The following is a 23714-nucleotide window of genomic DNA, read 5'->3' on the forward strand; positions in this document are numbered from 1 at the left end:
CACGGGGACCTGGCTGTAGCGTCTTCCTTTTGTGCTTCTCTTAGCTGCCCACCTCCTTCTTGCCTTCACCACTAAGGGCAAAGAAAGGGTAGAAAACCATGCTGTGTGTCTGCAGGTGAGCAGGCCACCCATGACGACCACTTTGCTCTTCCTACCCTAGCCTCTTGCCACTGCACTTGGGGGCTCAGAAAGAAAGAAAACAGTTAGCGAAGTTAATAAAATTGAAGCTGAAAACAACTACACTTAAGAACAAGGTGAGAGAGCAGAAGAGAGGGAGGGAGAAAGAGGAAGAGGAAGGAGAAGAGGAAGAGGGAGAGGGAGAGGGAGAGGGAGAGATGCCTGACTCTTTGTACCTCCTGTACCAACCCAGGTTTTAAGCAAAAGCTAAACCGTCTTGCTTTGTCTGGCCCAAGCGCGTTGGCTAATGATTTTATTCAGGTGTTAAGCCAAATTTCAGTAATTAACCACATGCAAATATGACCTGGCTACCACCACAGCCTCTCCAAACAGAAACATGTTTCTCCCAACACGGAGAAACATGGAGTGGGGTGCTGCTTGTTAGCAGGTACAACCGTGCGCTTAGCTCCTAGGCCCCTGCATTCAATAAATACTTGGTGAATGAATGAACTCAAGAAATACTTAATGAGGCAATATATGTCGAGGGTTTTTATTCCCTGTGGCTTCACAGGCCAGCAGGCCAAACCATACAGAACTCTTCAAGTCAAACCACTACATGGTTGTCCCAGGCGGAGGAGGAGCAGTTGGGTTCTCTGAGGGACTTCATCACCACTAGGCCATGGGAGAACATGGGGTGTCTCCGAGGGGCCCTGTTCCAACCCATTTACAGACATGACAGACGCGTAGGTGGAGACCCACTGGAGTGGGGCAAACAAAATGAAGCTGAGCTGCTGAGCCCTGCGCAGCAGCAGCTTAAGTACAGGAGAAAATATTCTATTAGGAGAGTGCTACCTACAAGGAAAGCACTGTTCCTAATCTTTGGATGGAGCTGGCATTTCTCCTAGGAAAACACTAACGTATTCTCAAGGGGGTCACTGCTCTCTGAGCATCATTAGGCAGCTCTGGCCAACTATTTAAACGATGAAGTATCGGGGCCTGGGCTGCCTAAAACACATTGATTCAACTTCGGGAATTATAAACCAAATAGGTAATAGTCCCTGTGGTTTTTTTTTTTCTTTCTTCTCCTTCTATAAAAGGGCAGGGGAACTTGACAAGTGGTCGGAAGCTTCTCAGAAGACAAGTGGGACACAAACATCACAGATTAGATCCATGAGGGTCTCCTGGGCCAGAAGTCTTTCAGGAGACACTGGCTGGGACAGGTTTGACTGTGGGAAAGGCTCCCTACATCAAAACCACCTCTTCTCTGGCCTGAATCTCCTCAAGAGGTCAGAACCAGGACTGTTTTCCCCCCAGCTGTCTCCCCATGATACTTAGAACAGCAGCTTCTGAGAATATAAAAAATTCCCAAGCAATAACACTACCCTTAGGATATACTACCCTTCCTCCAACCAAAATTCTAACAACTTTCTCCAAACCTTTCCCTTTAACAAAATGATCCAGTTTAAAACAGGTTGTTGGGACTTCCCTGGTGGCACAGTGGTTAAGAATCCACCTGCCAATGCAGGGGACACGGGTTCAAGCCCTGGTCCAGGAAGATCCCACATGTTGCAGTGCAACTAAGCCCGTGTGCCACAACTACTGAGCCCGCATGCTGCAACTACTGAAGCTCACGCCTAGAGCCGGTGCTCTGCAACAAAAGAAGCAACCACAGTGAGAAGCCCGCGCACCATAACAAAGAGCAGCTCCCGCTCACTGCAACTAGAGAAAGCCTGCACGCGGCAACGAAGACCCAACGCAGCCAAAAATAAATAATTAAAAAAAACCCAAAACAGGTTGTTATCTGTCATATTTTAAGATCATTGACAGATGGTTTTCCAAAGTAAATGTATTTCTGTCTTTTATCTTATACTGCAGCCAGAGGTAATGCTGACCCTCAAGGCTAAGAAAGTTTTTTTTTTTAGTACTTCTAAACGGAATATCAATAGCCAATGGCAGTGAACATTTCTGGAGAGCTTTCTCTGCTAGACGTTTGTATCTCATCTCACCTGCTAACCATCCTATGAGGTAAGGTCTAATACAGGACCACAACTGCTATCTGCCATTCTGAAACTGAAAAAGCTCTACAACCCCAAAGTCTATTCAGAACTTACTTGGCAGCGAAACTTAATGGCCCTGAACTCATGTGGAGGCACGCTGCCCTGAACTAACACGGGGCTATTTAGATTTTAGTTGTCCCACTTAATGTGAATATCCATGTAGTTTGCTACACAAGTATGCATGTGGTTCGTTCCTGAGGACGGGCCCCACGTCTCCTGGGAGTTCCTTAATACAAAATATGTGCATCTTAATACCTTTCTAAATGCCCCCAAATCTCAGAATTCTGAAATATCTGGCCCCAAGGGTGTAAGATAGGGATGGTGAATCTCTATTATCAACCCAGTTCACAGAGAAGAAACTGAGACTCCTCGAGGGGAAGTGACCTGCCCAAGGCCACACAGTGGGCAGGGTGGAGCCCACTCTGAGGCTGGCAGCTGCCATCAGAGTCCAAGCTTCTAGGTACCATGGGGGGCTGCTCCAAGCCATGACTTCAGCCAAGAAAGAGTGCTGTGCCAGCAAGGCTCTTCTCTGTAACTGGCTGTTTGAGGAATTGGGGAAATAAGGGTGTGGAGAACACCAATCAAAACGGGAGCAATTCAGAGGGCCTCATGCTTACCTTGCCAAGGACAGTGAGGCATGGTTTCGGGTCCAGTTCTGGTTGTTCCAGCTTCACCACTCCTACCCAGCCATATTCATACAAGTCCTCTTCATCATTGTTATTACACAGGCCCAGTGGGTGCATCTAGGAAACAAATGGAAAGAAAACTTCAGTAGGCAGGCTGCAGATCTGCTTGACTCCCGGTGTGCACGTCTCAGACTCAACAGTCAAAAACAACCTCAAAACTTAAAGTCATATGGGCGGGATGCATTTTTCAACCCACTGAGTGGATCCTATTTCAGTACAATGAGCTGAGCCCTGGGGAGAACACAATAGAGCCACTACAAATAGACTTCACAGATGCTTTCTCACTGCTTTGTAAGCAGTGGTTACCTAAGGTGGACACCACCCAATGGGATGTAGGAAAAGAGAGACAGCGTAACTCCCACATAAATCCCGGTCTAGATGGCTGTGAAATACCATAACATTCAGTGGCAGCTACAGAGGAGACGAGCTAGGTTAGCATCCAAAACTATTTGGCTTCCAGACCTTAACCACACATCTACTTCAACTGATGCAAGAGGACCTCGAAACACATTCAGGAATTTATGGAGAGACCATTAGACATACAGCGGAATCACCAGGATAATTAACAGGCTGTTTAAAGGCTACCCCTGGTTACTGGAAAACAGACGAAAATTCTTTGAGGTTTCTTCAAAATTTGCAAAACACAAAATCAAAGATAGGTAGGAGAGCACTGTCAAATTTTTACTAGTAAAAGTGCATTTAGTGGAAGCCTGAACACAGAATGGTACTACGGCTTGCGCTCACAGCTCTAGTATTGAGTTTTATCGGACCCCAGAATCCCTAATAACCATCTGAGAAGAGGAAGTCCTTGTGGATAAACCTAACCTACCGAGACGTGAAGGAGTCTAGCACGGTGCTAAACTCTTTAAATAGCTGGAAGAAATATGTCTTTAGAGTCATGGCATATTAGAGATACAAGAGACTGAAGAATCCACTGTGTTAGCCAGAATAATGGCCCATGAGACATCTATGTCCTAATCCCCAGAACCTGTGAATACGTTACCTTACAAGGCACCAGAAACTTTATAGACGTGATTAAGCTTGATATCCTGGATTACCTGGGTAAGCCCAATGTAATTGCAAAGGTCCTTACAAGGAAAAAAGGGAATCGTGGAAACAGAAGAGATGTGACCAGGGAAGCAGGGGTTGGAGTGATGTGCTCAGAAGATGGAGGTGGGAGCCATGAGCCAAGGAATGCAGGCGGCCCGCCTCCAGAAGCTGGAAAAGACAAGGATTCTCTCTAGACCCTCCACAAGGAACGTAGCCCTGCTGACCCATTTTTGACTTCTGACCTCCAGAACTATGAGAGATTAAGTTTGTGTTGCTTTAAGCCACTAAGTTTGTAGTAACTTGTTATAGTAGCAAATAGGAAACTAATACAACCTCCTTATCCCCCACTCATTTTAGGATAAGAAGTTCAAGATAAATAGCTTTTCCAAGACAACACAGCCAGCAAGTGGCTGCCCCCGGGGTGGCCTGGCCCTTGAATTCACAGTCCAGTACCTTCCAACTCCACTTGCTTAACTTTATTGTCCCTTCTTCTGAGAGCTGGTCACCTGACTGGGGAGAAAAGACTAAGAGGTACAAACCTCTGTAAAGAAAGGCTGCCTGCCAGCTCTGAACTGGGTGGTGTGGGAGTGTAATGTGAGTTTGGTGCAGGTGGCCAGAGTTGCAGCTGAGCCTTGAGCTGAGCTTCAAAGGGAGAGCTGGACGGGTCCGGGGCAGGGGAGAGGACGGGCGGCCATCCACGCCCGGGGACGAGGAGCTGAGGGATTTAGGGGGAGAAGAGAGGCTACCTGAGCAGCATGGGGGGACACAGTTGACACCAAGAAGAGAGAGGCAGGCTCAAAAATCAGGAAGGCATGTGGACACCAGGACAGCACCACAGGTTCTTTGGAAAAGCGGCGCACCAAGAACAGTAATTTGAGGCAGGCGGGTTGCACCTTCTGGCAATGGTGGCCCTGGACTGGAGAGGATGAGTGAGCGGAGGAGGGGAGGGAGCAGCCCAGAGGGCACAGATCCTTGGCAAGTCGATGGACCCACAAGGAAGGGTGAGCGCCGCAAGCTCAAGGGGTGGCCGGCAGCTGTCTTCGTAGCGGGCACAGGATAACCCTGCCCTGGGAATTGCAGGACCTGAGATGGGGAAGCCTGCGACATATGATTTTTGCACCCGCCCTCAGGCTCGAAGAGTCTGCCCAAAGGACCAAGGAGGGTCCTGCAGTGCAGTGGATGGCACAGTTCCTCTCCAGCTGCCCCTGAAAAACTCATTCCACTCTAGGATGTTCGATGGTTATTAAATGATGAGCGGCTTGAAATGCAGATCTCCAACTGGAGAGGATGGGCAAGGGCAGTAAGCCAGTCGTGCCAAGAGCCAGGTACTTCTGACCCTCCAGGAAGTGGCTCCCAGCCGGGCTCAAGTCACCTTCCTGAATCCCAGGTCAAGTCACGTCAACGGTAGCCCCTCTACTGACACTTTTCTACAGTGTTCCGTGATATTTTTAACCTGGCTATGTGCCTTGGAGGTTTCCAGAGGGAAAGGTGCTTTTTGTTACTTACACCTATATAGGGTTTGGTCAGTGATAGAGCGCTGCGTCGAGGGAAGCAGAGGAATCATGCAGGTCTAAGACTTTGTATTAAAACTTTACTGAAGAAGGAAGCCAGATGTAAAAGGCCATATATTGTATAATTCCACTGATATGAAATATCCACAACAGGCAAATCCATAGAAACAGACAGCAGCAGATTAGTGGATGCCTGCCTGGGGGAGGGGAAACGGAGAGTGACTGCTTAATAGGTACAGGAGACCTTTTACGGTGATAAAAATGTTCTGGCATCAGATGATAGTAACAGATGGGTGACCACTGTGAATGTACCAAACGCCTCTGAATTGTATACTTTAAAATGGCTTAAGTGGTAAATTCTGTATCAATTTTACCACAATAAATAAGTTTTTAAAAAAAGTCCCAAGAGTCAGGGACTTCCCTGGTGGTCCAGTGGGTAAGACTCCACGCTCCCAATGCAGGGGACCCAGGTTTGATCCCGGGTTGGGGAACTAGATTCCGCATGCACGCTGCAACTAAAAGATCCTGCGTGCCGCAACTAAGAGCCAGTGCAGCCAAAATAAATTATAAATAAATAAATAAACATAAAAAATAAATAATAAAAAAAAAGTCCTAAGGGTTTACTCAGAAATGACTGTCCTCAGCCAACATGGGAATCCACAGCGTAGGACGATGTGGTTTCCACACTTCCTGAGACTAAGCCAACCACCAGAGCCCTTCGGGAAACTGTCCTGCAGAATACTAGCCCTGCACGATGATAAATGGGTTCCTGCACACGCAACTAATGCTGAGGAATAGGACATAGGGATTCGGGATCTACATTTGGAAATTAAAGCTCTGCAGAGGCCTAAGGTTTAAATAACTTAAAAGGGTTTTAACCTTTGCTAAAACCAGCATTTCCTACCCGTTGATGATCAACCCATTTTGTGTTTAATATGCTCACACTGTTTCATGGGACACACTCCGAGAAATGCCAAGTTAGGGAGAGCACAGGTACGCGTGTGAGAAGAAACGAACCTAAAGTAGATGTGATCCGAGCCAAACGCTGACACGCGTGATGCGAAGAGCAAAGGCTGCAGTGGGAGGAGATGGAGGGATGGTGGGGGGCAGCTGGAGAGAAGGGGGGACCTGGGAGGGCGGGAGGAGGAGGAGGGTGTGACTGTGAACCCAGAGCAACAGAAGCAGGAGCAGAAGCTGAGGCCCTTAGCAGACCAGGCTGAGGCTCGAGCTGTGGAGCAGGACACGTGGCCAGGGGAGGCATGGCAAGAGGGCGTCCGAAGCACTTGGAAATCCCAACTGTGTGAGCCTCACACACACTGAGGTCCCCCTGGCACCCTGGGCCGCACCCCATGTGGGGCCCTCCCCCTCCTTGGCCCCAAGACTCCTTTTCAAAGCATCCGCTGTCACTGGGGTGCCTGTGAGCAGCTCAAAGTGTCAGCCCTGTCAAGAGTGTTGACTTCTGCACGGGGATCAAAGATTTAAAAACCAAAAGGAATTTTTTCTCAAGTGCTGGTGGGTGTAATCGGTTGGCGTGGGTGGTTTATTTTCCCAGGGAGGGTAAAGGGCCACCAAAATCACATCTCAGAGCATCCAAAACCGACCTCACCATCCTCCCCCTTCCCAGCTCCACTCCGGAGTTTCTTCTCTTCTGAGTTCCTTATTCCAGTCTGTATCTCCAGAGGTCCAAACTACTGGGGTTGTGAATTCAACCTCAGCTACGTCTCAAGTGTAACTGGCCTCTCTGACTCACCTGCCAATATTGTACAATTCAGGTCTCTTTCAGCTCGCCCCTGATGACAGCATCAGCTTCCAGAAATGCCCGCCACCCTAGGTCTCCAAACATTTACGCCCTGGGGTTCTCTTTTCCCAAGGGCTCCAAGTTATGACTCAGCAGAATGTTTTATAGGGAAGCCATAACATGAAAATATTCACTCATAAACTGGCCTGTGTCAAAGGATGGAATACTCTAGGCAAAGGCATAAAATGCAAACGAATATGCCAAATCTGGGGAAAGTGAAGGAGACGGCTTTCTTGTTAACTGAGCATCAACTATATTACTCTGTTTATGTATTTTATCTTGTTTAATCCTTACAGCAACCTCTTGCTAATTGGTCTATCAGATGACAGAGTGACTAGACCATGTCGATAAACTGCAAACTAGAACCGCAAATCAGCCAATGATGCAAATATAACAGAGTCCACCAAAGTCATATTAGTCAACAACAGGATCCACTCAAAGCAAATGGCAAACAATCTAGCTAAGGATTAAAGAAGAAATCCACACCGGGGCTTCCATGGAGAATGATCAAAGGATTAAGACAGAACTTTGGGAAAAGAGAGAGTTCTTTAACATTTTTGGAAAAATGACTTTGGGTGATCCTGCCGCTGGAGTCAAACATAAGAGAAGGATGTCACATCCATATTCTCAGACAGTTTTGCTGGAAATATCCCAACACTGCCAACAGGGGATTTGCTCTTTGTTCTCAGAAATCAGAACAAAGTTGCAATTATAATTTAACTTGTTAAATTCAAATACAAACTTATTTTGTGTTCCACGTTTCAAGATAAAGCCCCAACCAAATCTTTCTACTGTCTACTGAGAAATAGTAGCCCTTAACTTAAAAAGAGCCCAAAGTCCTTTTCTGGATCACAGTCATCTACGGAGAATGAGGACCTCCAACATATGAAACACATATATTCTAAATATTCAGTGAGACATTGCTGCCAGACAGTCATCACATGAAAACCACGCTTGTGAATTCGTACATGCTGACACCAGCCAGTGACATATAGGCAGTGACTACACATAAGACCTGTGTGTGCAAAATTAATCTTAGGAGATTTCAATGAATGATGTTCAAGCATGTTAACTTTGAACTTAATGTGGCACATAAGCATTTAACAATTATAGGAATTTCTGAGTTTATTTTCTTAAAATGTTTGGGTGTGTGGGGTTTACCTGATCAGATGTTTGAAATTTAAGAAGTTTTTGCCTTCATATTTTTAAGAAGGTTAAAAATGGCTGAATTGGGGGTGGGGAGAACTGGATGAAGGTAGTCAGAAGGTACAAATTTCCAGGACATAAGATAAATAAGTACCAGGGATGTAATGTACATCATGATAAATATAATGAACACTGCTGTATGTTACATATGAAATGGTTAAGAGAGTAAATCCTGAGTTCTCATCACAAGGAAAAAATATATTTTTCTCTCTTTAATGTTGTATCTGTATGAGATGATGGATGTTCACTAGACTTCTTGTGATAATCACTTCATGATGTATGTAAGTCAAATCATTATGCTCTACATCCTAAACTTATGCAGTGCTGTATGTCAAAACTGGAAGGAAAAAAATGGCTAAATTGTGTATAAGAACTCAGGATTGTCAGAAAGAACTACTAATGAAAACATAAAGGGAAAACCAAATAAACTCAGAAACCTAGAATGGGTTTGACAAAACTTGACAATAACTCACGGGACAGAGAATACTGAAGGAGGAGAAGGACAGCCTGAAATGAGAAGATAAGCAAAACTCCTGGGGCGGGTCCGGAGAAGAAAAATGCCAATAATTAACAAGCCACACTAAAGTGTGAGGATTTAACAGAAGATATGTCCTGAGTTACAACTTTGGTCTTGTGCTCTCAGAATAACTTCAGGATGTCAACACCCTGGCTTAAGTCAATTGAAGGCAAATTCCCAGTTAGTCCTCTATCGGGAGGTTTGACATTAAGAAGCGGTGCCTCTGGCTGTCTTACTCCTGATTTTGTTCTGAGGGGTGTTTGGGGGATGGAGAGGATGAGAGCTTTGGAATCATGTAACCATGTTTTGAAACCTGCCTCTTATGAAGCATACCTCCTTGAGCAGATGACTCGATTTCTATAAACCTCTATTTTCTCATCTGTAAAATGGGGACAGTACCATACACTTCAACAGGGTGCTGTGCAGATTAAATGAGATAAAATATATAATCTTAGTTGCATGGTAGACGCTCAGTCAGTGGGAAAGCCCTCTCCTTCTTCACTTTCTCTTGACATGTCACGTTTGCTTGCCCTTCATGCATTTGCCTAGAATTCTCTGTCCTTCAAGACCAGTTTAAATGTCAGCCCTTCCATGGAGCTTTCTTGAATGCACCAGTATAGCTAGTTGCTTCCACCTCTACATTCCCAAACGCTTTACATGGTGCTTAGCACAGTTCCCTCAGCCTCTCCTCTGGGATGGGTACCTGCTCCTACAAGGAGTCTTTCCCAGAGGTCCCCTTTCACCCCACCCAGAGCCTTGTGCCCAATAGGTGCTCAATAAATGACCGCTGGGTGTCTCCAGCCCTCAGCCTGGAGACAGGCCTGCTGCCGCATCTCAGCTCTGTTTGGGGAAGCCATTTGCGTCTCTGTTCGGCTAACTGAGGGAACAAGACAAAGAGATCAGGATTTCAACAAATTGCTGCCGGAACTTTAAAAGATCCGGCTCCTAGAGTCACTGATCCCCAAGTCACCAAACACATTCCCAGGACTTTACCGGCAATCTCAAGATTTACTGGGAATGGCAGAGGAGCAAAGGCTGTTCCTTCTTGGTCTCAGCAGCTGGGCTTGCAGAGGCAGGTAACACTCTCCATGTGCAGAAAACACAATGCCGCTGCCCTTCACTCAGGCAGGCCCAGTGCTTTATGAGGGTGATGGAGGGGGAAGAGGAATAGAGGATTCCTCCCCTAAAAAGCAAAACCTCAACATTTCCGGCCCCTGTCTGATCTCAGAAGCTGTTGTCAGCTCCGAGAAAACAAGGGAATAAACCGAGGAAGAGGCAGGCATGGGATCCAGGGCACAGAGAATCCAACAGAGAAGAAAAATAGAGGGAAATCCCAGGAGGACAGCTATGCCAACAGCCTGCCAGGCGACCAGCCCAGATGGGGTCAGAAGGATGAGGGCTGCAGGAGAGCTCCCCAAATAAGCAAACAAACAACAACAACCTGAGTCATCACCCAGTGGGACTGACAGTATTGAGAAGTGTTACAGTCCCGAACAGGAGAATGAAATGTGATAATCAGATAGCAAACTAAAGTAATGGGGTAGGGGCGACAGTTATTAACTCCAGAAAAAAACCAAAAAGTCACACCAGAATTGTAAACCATAAGCAGGGTATGGCATGCATGGCCTGGCTGGCAACAGTGACAGCCATAATAACGTAAATCCTTATCTAAACATTGATTGTGATATAACTACATTGGGAAAATGCAGAGATGGGAAATTTGTGTATGGGGGTGGGGAGGTGGAAAGGCCGGGCAGGGGAAGGGATGAGGGGGTTAAGAGAACAAAATCGCCATCTTCCAGAGTAGGAAGTTGAAAAATGTATAAATGGGCTAAAAATATGAGGCAGTATAAGCAGGTTTAGAAATTATTGACAGAAATTTAGAAATATTCCCAGAGGTGAATGGCAGAAGAAACCACTAAATAATTGAAAGTTGTTGCCTCTGAGAATAGCAATCAGGGATGGCAAAGGGTACACCAGAGGAACGCTCTTTTAATTAAAAGCCATGAAGTACTCTTTCCCTTCTGTAAACGTATACGTGCTTTATTTTGGTTAAGATCTTCATAGGCACTGCTGGACAAATGTCCCCTTCCTCAGGTGTTCCAGCAGATTCTCTGGGTCCTGCAGGAAAGCATTCCATCAGGCCAAAGAGAGACCCCAACAGGCAACCTGCACAGGACTATGGACTTGGAGGACTGCCTGGGACGACGCTTGGGAGCCCCCAGGCCCTGGGCTGGGGACAGCTGGATGATTCAGGGAGAATGGTGAAGAAGGAACCAGCAGCCCTCACCACCCCCATAAGCCAAATAACTTCCAGGGGGCACCAGAGTGTGATGTGGATTTGCGAGTTACAGAGGTGGCAGACACAACAACCAGGGTGGTTGTTCTAGGGAGCCCCAGTTTTCTCCCAGACACAGACAGATCCTATAACCTCTACAAGGGGTGCTGAACATCCTCCTTGCATTTCCAAACAAGGAGCTGCTCGGGCAAAATGGCTAACAATAAGCAGGGCAGAGTCCTGGCCACCATCAGTGCCAGGTATCGAGCATCTGGTTTTACGCTGAAACATGAAGATGGACCTTCTTCAAATTTCTCGGAGCCCAATGAGGTTGGCTATCATGATTTCACTGTTTTGTTAATGGACAAAGACTCTATGGGAACTTCAAAGCCAAAAGACTATGTCAGACAAGGTTAAGTATCTGGAGAAACAGAACTACGTTCCCTTGGGTACAGGACATCAAGCCAAGCTTTGAAACCAAGACCAGCTCTTTAAGAAGCTTTCAGTACAAAATCCTGGAGATATACTGGGGCACTTTCCACACGCCTGAAAGGGCAAAACTGAAACCGGGGCTGGTGGTGCTCTTATCCAAGGCTACAATATCTCCACACTCTGCTGGAAGTTTAAAATAACTTCAAAAGGGCCGCCTGCTTCTAAGTGGGTTACTGTTACACTGGAGCCAAACACAGAGCGAATAGGAGAAGAGACATTTCACTCTGTAATATTATCTCATCAAAAAATTCCTGGGGATTTAAAAGGGAAACTTCCTTCCTTTTGTCCTTTTGCCGCCGCAGACCAGGGTAGGGTGTCACTGTGGTACAGAGTTTCACATGAAACAACAGCCCTGGACCTTTTCTTAAAAGGTGTGGTGGCTGGAATCAAGACTTATAATTTATGTGAAAGAATGGAAAAGGACAGCTCCACCCATTTTTCTCTTGAATCATAAGGATTATTTTTTCTCTTCTATGTACAAGGAAACAGACAACTCTCTTTTGCTCTTTGAACAAACAGCCTGAGCCTTTTTCTGGATCTAGAATCCAGAGGTACCCGAACACAGTTTTCTCCCCCCGTTGTCATAGCAATGGGAACGGAAAGGACCCCAGACACAGAAAAGGAGTTGGCTGTTGCTGCTGTTTGTTGGAAACTTCCAAATGGGAATTGCGTGAGGATTAAAACCGGCATTTCTTCGCTGAGGGGTCTGGTCTTCCGAACACTGTCTTCCGCAGTGGGTGTCACTTTTTAGAGAAAAACCAAGAACAGCCTCTACCCTGTTTGGTTCCTCTTGTTCTTGGTACCAAAAGAACAACTGAGAAGTTGCCTGTCGGAATCTGGGCAAAGCAGCAAGTATTTCAAATCTACCTTCTCACCTTAATATCTCCCATCCCCTGAATTGCATTTTGTCAGATAATCATGTTGAAACTTAGATACGTCCCTGTGTATATCGCATGTCTGACTTTACAGACCTTCACTTAGAACTTCCAATTCCAAGTAGGTAAGGAGATGTTTCATAGGTTAAGTTTTGTAAAAAAAAAAAAAAAAAAAAGTATCCAATAGCCGATAGGAAACCATCTAAAAATGTTAAGCAAAATTTAATTCTAAATCTATTCTTTAAATGACTCAAAGTGACACATACAGCTACCAGATGACAAGTATTGAGCTCTACATAGAAATTCACAGACATAGTTTTATTTTAAATTACAAGGCAACATCATAAAGGACACTTGATTGTTCTTATTATAAAAAGGTAAGGATTTGGTGCTTGTGCACACAAAACAGTTATTAAATCAAGAAGAAATATGTTGGAGGGGAAAGGGTAAAGAAGGCTTCTCATTCTTCCAGATTTAAAAAGAATACTATAAAACCACAAAATCAATAAAACTACATGATGCCAGTCTGGAACTAGAAAAATAAAACAAGTGGAAAAGAAATTCCAAAAACATATTTAAAATTTTAAAAGATCTTATGATGCAAACCAGGACAACATAAGGATGCAGAAAGGACTCACTTAATAAATTCTGTCGGGACAGGTGGATAGCAATGCAGAGAAAAGCTCAGTTTGGCCGTCTATAAGTTATTCTGAGAATCAGTGAGGCAACTCGAGTTAAGGGAAGTCCTTTAGGACAATTAACAAGCTAGACAGTGACAAAGGAGGCGGAAAGAGCAATATATTCTTAAAACTTCTCCATATTATCAGTAACAGAAAGGAATGAAGTGACAGTTATGGGATATATATAAATAGTTTATAGTAAGAAAACAGAAAGACCATCAACCTTGTTGCTGATGAATGCACAGTAAAATCACCAACGTAACTCAATGCTACTGGGTGTATGGGCTGCTGGGTGTATGTGGACACACCTGGCTGGCCACGCTGCAAATCGGCTCAGTTTGGGGTAATCTGTCTATCAATATGCAACAAACCCAAGATCCTATGACTTTCTTTCTCCCATAATTCCATTTTTAGAGCAGATCCTGAGGAAGTAACCTAAAACTAAGTCAAAAACAAACGAAATAAATAAATAAAACAAAGAAGTAACTTTCCATGATAAAATCTTCAAGCAGTCCTTCTCCAAACTATGAAAATGTGAAAGAAAAAAAAAAAAGTCTTCCCAAAGACTATATAATCAAACAAAACAATGTGCATAATTTAGGGGATATTATATAATTATAAGAGGATAATGATGAAGATAACATGGTATAAAAAGTACCATGTATGAAAGTTTAAGAAAAGCATATGTGCAAAACAACACCTATTTAAAAATACCATCTGCAGATGGGCGAAAACCGCAAGGAAACAAAGAATTTTAAAAGTTGATGGGTTTAGAGAGTAAGGGTAGCTGGAGACTTTCCTTTTTTGGATTCTAGTATTCATCCAAACCAATATTTGCTGAGCACTGACCCTGTGCCGGACACTGGACAAGAAAAGGTAATTAAGACCCACTGTTGTTTGATCAGTAATTTGAAAAAAAAAAAATCTAAAATGTATGTGCATTTGTTGACACAGCAGGTGATGGAAATTTGAAGCTCATCAGGGCTTTTTTCATACAAATCAGCTCTATGTACAACACAGTTTAAAAGTAACAAACGGCATTACTAGGTAGTGACATGCATCTGCAAACAGATGTGCTCCTCTCCACAGCAACACGCCACCACAGAATGGTCCAGCAGCTGAGCGCACCCTGGAGAGAGCGTTCCGTGGGTGCTGGACAGGACAGCCAGGCACTGGGAGCCTGTGCTGGCCAAGCAGCACAGGCTGCCTGCAAGGGCTCAGCAAGAAAACATGAGAGGAAAGTATGATAAACCGGCAAGCAGTGTGGAATCAACAATAAACACCATCCTAATGGATGATGACAGCAGTCTAGCGTCGGTCATCCCGACACGATGAGCTTGTGCCAGAGGCCACCTGATCAAAGAAATACTTTATGAAGTTACACCATGGTTTTGGTTCCTTCCTTTGACACACGCAAAACAGATGGAGAAAAACACTCAAAACAAAAACAAAGCTAAAAATCCTTTCACCATCTGCTAGAAATACACTCCCTGCCCCCACACAAAAACTTGAACCTGAAAGTTTATGGTAACATTATTCATAGCAGCCAAAAAAGTGGAAATAACCCAAATGTCCACCAACGGGTGAATCGGTAAACAAAATGTGGTATACACAAACAATGGAATATCATTTGGCTACACAAAGGAACAATATCGATACATGCTACAACGTGGATAAGCCTGGAAAATATTAAGCTGAGTGAAAGAAGCCAGTCAAAAGTCCACATCTTCTATTCGCTATTCATATGAAAGTCCGGCATAGGGAAATCTATAAAGACAGAAAATAGATCAGTGGTTGCATAAGGCTGGAGGGTTGAGGAATGAAAGGATGGGGAAGTAGGAGCTAAAAGGTACAGGGTTTGTTTTTTGATATGATTTATATGTTCTAAAATTGATTGTGGTGATGGTCTACAACTCTGTGAATATACTAAAACCCACTAAACTGTACACTTCATATAGGTGAATTGTATGGTGTGTGAATTATATCTCAACAAAGCTGCTAGTGAAAGAGTTAATGCAAATAAAGGGCAAGTTAGAAAAGAAAAAAAAAGAGTAGGGCAAGACTCTAATTATGCCGTGTTGAAAAGAACACAGCCCCAAGGTCCAGTTTCCTCGTGTGTAAAATAGGGACAGCGCCTGCATCACCCGAGTTAGATGGCACAAGCCAGTGCACTCGGTAAATTAGGATTCCAAGGTTGGGGGTGAGGGGATTGTATTAGAGCACAGTGCCTAAGAGGGAAAGGGCTCTAGCCAGGGCAGTGTCACCATGAAAAGAGTAACAACAGGAGATTGGTGAGAGCAGAGTGAGGTGGAAATAGAACTACTCCTATTCACCATGCCCAAGACCATGGACCCAAGCAAGAAACCTATCGCAAGAATGCAGGAAAGCAGGACACCAGTGATAGATCCAGAATGGGGGCAAGAGCCCGTGGGGAGGGGAAGGGCACCTCAAGCTCCTCGAGGACTCGCTAGCTACACCCACAGGCTACAGATTCACCCCCATCCCATCCTCGCTTCTCTGTAACTGCACTGGTGAGTTTCCAAACCAGAGCGCTTCAGAAAGGGTCACTTGATGAAAATCGACTGATTAAAATAGTCCTGTGTAGTCTGTTAATAACAGGGGCAGGGGGCTAGGGAGGAAAGGAAACCACAGTGTTAAAAGCAATAAATTATATGCTGCGCTTTGCCACCCTCACCCGACCTTGGGTGAGTCATATAAGGGCCCCATTCTCTCTGATCCTGAGAGCAAGGGGAATGCCTGCCACCTGCCTACCCCATGGGGGTTTTGGGAAGATTAATGAGATAATGTCTGAGCTGTGGTTCGGGCTCCCTGGAGACAATACTAGGTCTCAGGCACTATTAGCACAAGCTAGGACAGTTTCTTGCCCATTCCTCACCTCATTATGCCACCTGTGCTTTATTACGTCTGCTATTAAAGTTCTCTCTCAAAGAGTGGACCAGGGAGGTCATAACCCAGGCTGGGTCTGCTCTGCCTGGCCAACCTTGTTAACGCCACTCCCTACACCCTGCTCATCAGCAATAGGGTAACCTTGAAGGTTCAGCACAGCGCCCAGCATTTGATGCCAGAGACGGATGGTTAAAAAGGCTCTCTGGACTTTTGGGTTTTAACTGAGACCCTTTGCTTCGTGTTACTGCCCTCACACCCCAACATTTAGGGCCCTAGGGGAGTGACTGCCATGCTGGGGAGGGGAGCAGGAACAAGCTCCCGGAGTACTGAACTACTCTGTTCCTGGGTGTCAGGCTCACGGACAGGTTTTTGTAGGTTTTAAGTTCAAGGCTACCAACTAATGAAACCAGATGGACTCTGAGTTCACATACAAAGAAACCTGTATTTACGGTGTTTCAAAGCGAGGGCAAGGCCATGTGTAAAATTGCGTGTGCGTGTAAAATTGATACAAAAAACTATACTTGATGTGGGTCTCTGTCTCCAAGGGTCTCTATCCAGTTTGGTGAACTGATATTATAAGGGTGTTGTAAAGATTAGAGATAACATATGTTAAACTTCCAGAGCGGTGATTATAATAGCCGCTAACACTTATTGTGTGCTTGCCATGTTCTGGGCACTGGTTTTCTAGTTTTATAGGTGTCAACTCATTTGATCCTAACAGGCTTGAGGTAGGTATTCTTAGTATTCTCGTTTTATAGATGAGGAAACCAAGAAGACGTTCAGTGATTTGCTCAAGGTCACACCCAAGTCAGTGGCAGAGCTGGGATTTAAACCCGGGTAGCCTTTACCACCCTGCCATAGTAGACGTGAAATATATTCCCATTACCTTCTTGGTGCTGAAAAGAAAGTAACATGTTTTATCTAATCCAAGTGCTTAGAATGGTGCCTGTCCTGATACCCTCTTAGTTATTTGATTAACCTTGAGTTTAAACAAACAAACAAACAATGAGAAAAAGAGAAGGCTTGGCAGGGATGTAGATAACAAGAGACTGAAGAAGTGATAAGTGATGGGGGGTGGGGAGCAGAGCAGAATCAAATAGGTTCCCAGTTAAGAAGGACAAACTGAGCTTCATGACCCTCTGCCTCCACAAACCAAAGGTCCAAATCTAGGAATATGCAAGCATTCACAATAATTCAGCCAAACACTGGACCTGTGTAAGACAGATGTAGCAATGGAAGTAAAAATACCAAATTCAAGATGGTGGTCACATTTTGCAGGAAAGGAGAGGGAAATACTATTTCTTGGGCTTGTTCATAAATACCCAAGTATCTTATATATTGTTTCACATCTCAATCCCTTGATTTCTCAAGAAAGCATAAACCGGATGACATTATTACATAAGAAATCCACCCCATCTCAAGCACACTCTACCCACTCCATAAATCAGTGATCTCCCTAGCATGTCTGTCTACTTTCAGATATTTTTCCCAAAGCCCTGAGTGGCAAAAACCTAATTCCTACCTCTGCAAAGCTCTTAGGTCCTTGTCTAAATGAAGGGGAAAGGTGTAAAAAAATTAAACGTCTGAAATTCAACAGGGTACCAAAAATACCTTGGCAGGAAGAAAACTACCAATCTATGTCAACTTTCCCAACCTGAAGAAAAAAGTAACACATAATAGCAAATCGTAAGTGTACCAACTTGGTCCAGCAACAAGTTAATAAAGGAAATAGGTCATTTAAAAAAAAAAAAAACTGGGAGGCGGCCAAAGAAGCAGGGACTACACCAGGTGTTTAGTCTGTGTGTCGGCACAGGAGGGTAACCAGCCAGTCTTCCCTTCTCCTTCACCAGGATGCAGCGGACACACAGCCAGAAGCCCTGGCAAGAAAGATCACCTGCCACAATAGGAGCCCAGCAAGAGAACTTTAACTTACACCTTAGCCTGGAGAACTAAATAATTCCAGATCGCCCAGGACATCTGCTTAGCTGACTTACCACCCTGAGGAGAGGTGGACAGAGCACAGACTCTGGGTCACAGCCTCAACTCGGTCTCTTACAGCCATGGCCTTGAACATGTCGTTGTCATTTAGACCCTCTGGGCCTCGAGGTTCTGTGTCTATAAAATATGGCAAGAAACACCCCAGCTCGTACATCTTCAGATACAGTGTGTAGCAGAGGGTGGCCACTTGAACACAGGTCCCAGTTCCCGCTCAATGAGGCAATCTGTGGCTGCTTAAGGGCATAAACAATAACCTACTGCCTTAGCATTTAGGATCGAGGCTTGTGATGAAGTAGGATGTGGTCAGAAAAAAAAGACTACCTTAAAACTGCCGCTCCTTGGTAGATTACCTGCCTTCTCTCTTTCGGTGGTTTGGGAGATTTTGGCTTTATCCCTACATTGGGCTATTTCACTGCAACATGTCTAGGGGTGGACTTGTGGGTTTATTTTAATTCACCTTGTTAAACAAAGCACTGTGTGTGTTTTCAATCTGAAAACTCATGTCTTATTTTGCTTCTGGAAAATTCTCCACCTTCATCTGTCTGAATAGTGCTTGTCTGCCACTGCCCCATCTCTCTTCCTCTAGAACATCTATCAGACCAGGGTTGGAGGCTCAGGTCTGCCCTCCACGTGGCCCAACTACTCTGTCAAAACATTTCTACTCCTCCTCCTGCATTCTGCGTATCTTCCAATTCACTAATCCTATCTGCATCTTTGGCCAGTGTGGAGCTCCATTTATTAAGATTTAAATTTCGATGCTTACTTTTCATTTCCAGCATTTACAGGTTTTTGTTCATACCTACCTATTAATATTTCCTTTCTGCCTGTTGTGTTTCATATTTTCTTTTAGCTGTAATGCCTTTCATCTCTGATAATTCTAAACATGCATTTTACACTTGGTATCAGATGGCTCTCTTTTCATTTAATCCTGAACAAATTAATCTCTCACTGTTGATTTTGCTGGTTATCTTTAGTCGTTTAGGTGTTCTGGAATTTTGGTTTGTAAATTCATATGGTCAGAGTTGGTCAGGAGGACGTGGAGTGGGGTGAGGTAGGGTTGGGGAGGGGAGGTCTTCTCCGTACCACCCCTCCCCCACAGTTTTGTGGTCACTACTCCCAGGATTTGCAAGCCTAGAACAAGTCTCGTGTTGACAGACCAGGACCCCTCGCACACAGTGACACAGGTAAACTTCAGTCATGCCTCCAGGTGATGTTGGCCCATGAGTGGGCTGCAAGCTTGTGTCTGTTTCTTCCCGCCGCCCTAGACTTCACCCTGAGCAGTAATTGTCTTGGATGTTTTTAGCCTCCTTCCATAGCTGGAGCAGCCCAGCCCAGACCTTGTTTTCAGCAGTGAGTCTGGCTCATGGGCTACTTTTAGTTCCCTCTGCCCCAGCAGAGCGGAGCTCCCAGCTCCACCACCTATTTCCAGACTCACAGCAGAGCGGGGCTGTGGCTTCAGCATCAATCTTTGCTTTGTATTTGTTTTTTTACAGACATGTTTATCTTGTTTTTGAGCATAATTACATCTTTAATTTTGTTTGGTGTTTGGAACTGGGGGACAAATGGAAGTGATCCAAAATTAAACATATACACTGAACAGAAGGTGATAGATATTTAAACAAAGACATAAAGGGAAGTAAGGGAGAGAGTCACGCCTGGAGGAAGAAAGTTATTCCAGACAGAGGGAACAACAGCAAGTGCAAAAAGCCTGAGGCAGGTCTGGAATGTTTGAAGAACAGAGTGAGCACAGGGGATGGAGCGCAGCAGGAGAAAAGAGAGAGAGGGGACAGGAGGCCAAACCACGGAGGGTTACGAGCCCTCATAAGTCAATGGGAAATTCTCCACAGAGTAGCAAGAGGGTTGGACTTAGGTTTTAACAGGATTGTTCTGGCTGCTGCACTTGGAAAAAGATGGGGTGGGGGAGAGTGGCAGGAAGTGGGAGGTAGGATGAAGGGAGACCAGTTAGGAGGCTCCTGCAAGAACCCAGAGGATAAATGAGGGTGGGCGAGAACAGGGTAGAGGTGGTGAAAGTGGTTGGATTCTGAATATAATTTGAAGGTAGAGCAGCAGAAATTGTTGATGGGCTGGATGTGGGCGGGGGAGAAAGACAGGAGTAAAGAATGACTCCAAGGATAGAAATGCTATTAGCTGAGATGAGGAAGAATGACAGAATAGGTTTGTTTTGGAAGGAGTTCAGTTTTAAACACTAAAATGAAAGTTGGGCCTTGTCTTACTACAAAGACACCAAAATTACTGTGAGACTCAAAAGAAGACTGAGGACTACTATCCGGAATATATAAAGAACTCTTAAAACTCAATAATAGAAGCACAAAACAATCCAATTAAAAACAGGCAAAGGATTTGAATAAAGACTTCACAAAGGAGAGACAGGGATGACAAACAAGCACATGAAACGATGCTCAACATCATTAGTCATCAGAGAAATGCAAAGTAAACACAAGATACTGCTACATACCCACTAGAATGGCTGAAATTAAAAGACTGATAATACGAAGCGTTGGTGACGTGGAGCAACGGGAACTCTCATGCACTGCTTTCAGGAATGCAAAGTGCCACAGTCACTCTGGAAAACAGTTCGGCATTTTCTTATAAAGTAAAACATACACCTACCAGGTGACCCAGCCATTCTACTCCTAGGTATTTATACAAGAGAAATGAAAACATTTTTCCACACAAATCTTGTACTCAAGTAGCCATAGCAGCTTTGTTTGTAATAGCCAAAAAGTGGAAACAACCCAACGTCCATCAACAAAGTAAATGAATAAATAAAATCTGGTACATTCATACAATAGAATACTACCTGGCCATAAAAAGCAACAAAACATTGATGCACGGTACAACATAGATGAATCCAAAATCAACACATTGAATAAAATAACCCAGACTTACTCCCCTCCCCCCAAAAGGGGTACATAATGCATGTTTCCATTCATATAAAATTCTAGAAAATAAAAGGTTATCTACAGTGACAGAATGCAGGGATTGTCTGGGGCTGGGGCAGAGGAAGGGATGGACTGCCAAGGGACAAGAAACATTCAGGGGGGATGAAAATGTTGGTTGTGGTGCTGGTTTCACAGGTGTATACATCTATCAAAACTCCCTAATGGGGGCTTCCCTGGTGGTGCAGTGGTTCAGAATCAGCCTGCCAATGCAGGAGACATGGGTTCGAGGCCTGATCCAGGAAGATCCCACATGCTGTGGAGCAACTAAGCCCGTGCACCACAACTACTGAGCCTGCGCTCTAGAGCCCGTGAGCCACAACTACTGAAGCCTGCACGCCTAGAGCCCGTGCTCTGCAACAAGAGAATCCACCACAATGAGAAGCCCATGCACAGCAACAAAGAGTAGCCCCCCACTCGCTGCAACTAGAGAAAGACCACGCACAGCAACAAAGACCCAATGCAGCCAAAAGTAAATAATCAATTAATTTTTTAAAAACCCTATATTGCATCTTTAAATGGTTAGTTTATGGTAAATAAATACTTCAATTAAAAGGGTTTTTGTTTGTTTTTTTTTAAGGAAATTGCTGAATTCGGTGCAAAAACAAAGACAGCATTCTAAATAGAGAGTCAACAACTCTACCATGGAGCTCTCCAACCCAACCCAAAGTAACAAGCATCCCAGCGCCAACACTCAGTTATGTAAGTGGGCTTTAATTCATAAACACATGATGACCCAGGGGAGAAAAGAGAAAACCTTCCTTTTCTGATTCAGGTCTAGCTCAGAATCGGGCCATGAAAACCAGTATGAGACAACGTCTTTTTTAGACAGCTAGTATGGATTTGGCTCTTCATGCTTCGTAAACCCTAATCTTGGTAGAATAAAGACTAAAACCTAGAGCAGGGCCCTTGAGATGTCTAACCATCCCGTCAGAGGCAGTGTACATGCTGAGACACACAAGAGCCCTCTTTGCCTCCCTCTTCCAAAAGGACACTCCCAGTGTAAGCCACTGTGTGTAAAACGACTCACCTCAATGCAGTTGAACTAAGACCAGCCCCTTATCTGTAACTCTGCATTCAGGTTTTTATTCTTGCAAACCCAAAGTATGTACAAACCAAATTCCAGTCAGAGAGACGGGCAACAAAGAACATTCTTAAGGGTGGAGGCGGCAACATGGCAGCTCGTCCCTCTGCACAGGAGCTTTTCTGGCTACAGCTGTTCTCCCCACCATACCTCTCCCAACACAGGCAGATATCTTCACACGTATGCCTTCACCCACCCACACACAACCGTGTAAATACGCACCACTAACAGCACATGTAATATGGCCACATATAAACATGGGACAAACGATAATACAGTTGTCCCTCAGTCTCCACGGGTGACTGGTTCTGGGACCCCTGCGGACACCAAAATCCGAGGATGCTCAAGTCCCTTACACGAAATGGTGCAGTATTTGCATATAACCTACACACATCCTCCCGTATACTTTAAATCACCTCTAGATTACTTATAATACTCAGTACAATGTAAACAGTTGTAAATACAATGTAAATGCTAAATAGTCACCATAATGAGGCAAATTCACTTTTTGCTTTCTGGAACTTTCTGGAATTTTGTTTCCCAACTGAACATTTTCAATCTACAGTTGGTTCAATCCATGGATGTGGAACCTGTGGTTACGCTGGGCTGACGGACACTGATTCTAGATTCCATCGTGGGATGCTGCCCAACCACAGGAGCACTTGTACCGGAGTCAGTACAACTCAGGTCAGAGGTCTTCCCTCTCTGTGAAAAACAAGCGACTGCTTGTGTCTTTTAGGGAGCTGAACCAGAGACTGCTAGAACATGGCCTAAACACATGTCAGTGCCATGGACAGCTTTATCACACCTTCTATGCTCCGAGCCTTCCTTGTAAGGTCAGAGGTCATGGGAAATCACTCAGTCGGGGCTGCGGCTGTGGACCAGGGCTGGTAAACAACAGCACCTTCCGCGGCGATGGGCAAGCTCTGTTCCTGCACTGACAACGCAGGAGCCGTGAGCCACGTGTGGCTGTTGGAGGCAGGGAACTGGACTTTAAGTTTTACTTAATTTTAATTAATTCAAATTTAAGAAGCCACATCTGGCTAGTGACTGCTATGTTAACTTTAGACTCTGAAATCTAATACTCCCCTACAATCTCAAGAAAGAAAGGAAAACAAAAGTCCAAACACACTCTTACCCTGTCCACCTCCAGTTATCTTAAAAGTATCAAATTAAAGTCAGGACTGGCTCAAATCTAGAAGATAAAGAAATGTGTTTGATGATACAGGTTAACAGTGGAAATGCTGTTTTAAAAAGATTTTGTTTTGGCAGCATCGGGCAATGCAAAATAAAACAAAACACCACAGGAAACGAGCAGTGAGGGTGTTCTGGGGTCAGAGACCAGTGGGAGGTCAGGTGACACAGGAAACTTAAGATAGCAAGAGGGAGAGCTCAGGCTGCCAGTGGTCTCACTGGATAGTCTTGGGCAAATCACTTCTTCTCTTTGGACCTCAGTTTCTCAGCAATACATAGGATTCACATACATACATCTAATTCA

The 23714-nt window shown here is 44.7% G+C and overlaps 1 protein-coding gene across 1 annotated transcript in view; it reads right to left on the reverse strand.

The window, feature by feature from the left end:
- Positions 1-23714, reverse strand: part of ZNRF3 (zinc and ring finger 3) — a gene marked incomplete at its 5' end in the record, with an annotated part of 147241 nt that overhangs the window by 53365 nt on the left and 70162 nt on the right. The window contains one exon of the mRNA XM_082853568.1: positions 2792-2917. Coding sequence (XP_082709694.1) covers positions 2792-2917 — 126 coding nt within the window. The remainder of the gene's footprint in view (positions 1-2791; positions 2918-23714) is intronic.

This window comes from Leucopleurus acutus (genome assembly GCF_964270905.1).
Source record: "Leucopleurus acutus genome assembly, chromosome: 13".
Taxonomy (NCBI): Eukaryota; Metazoa; Chordata; class Mammalia; order Artiodactyla; family Delphinidae; genus Leucopleurus; species Leucopleurus acutus.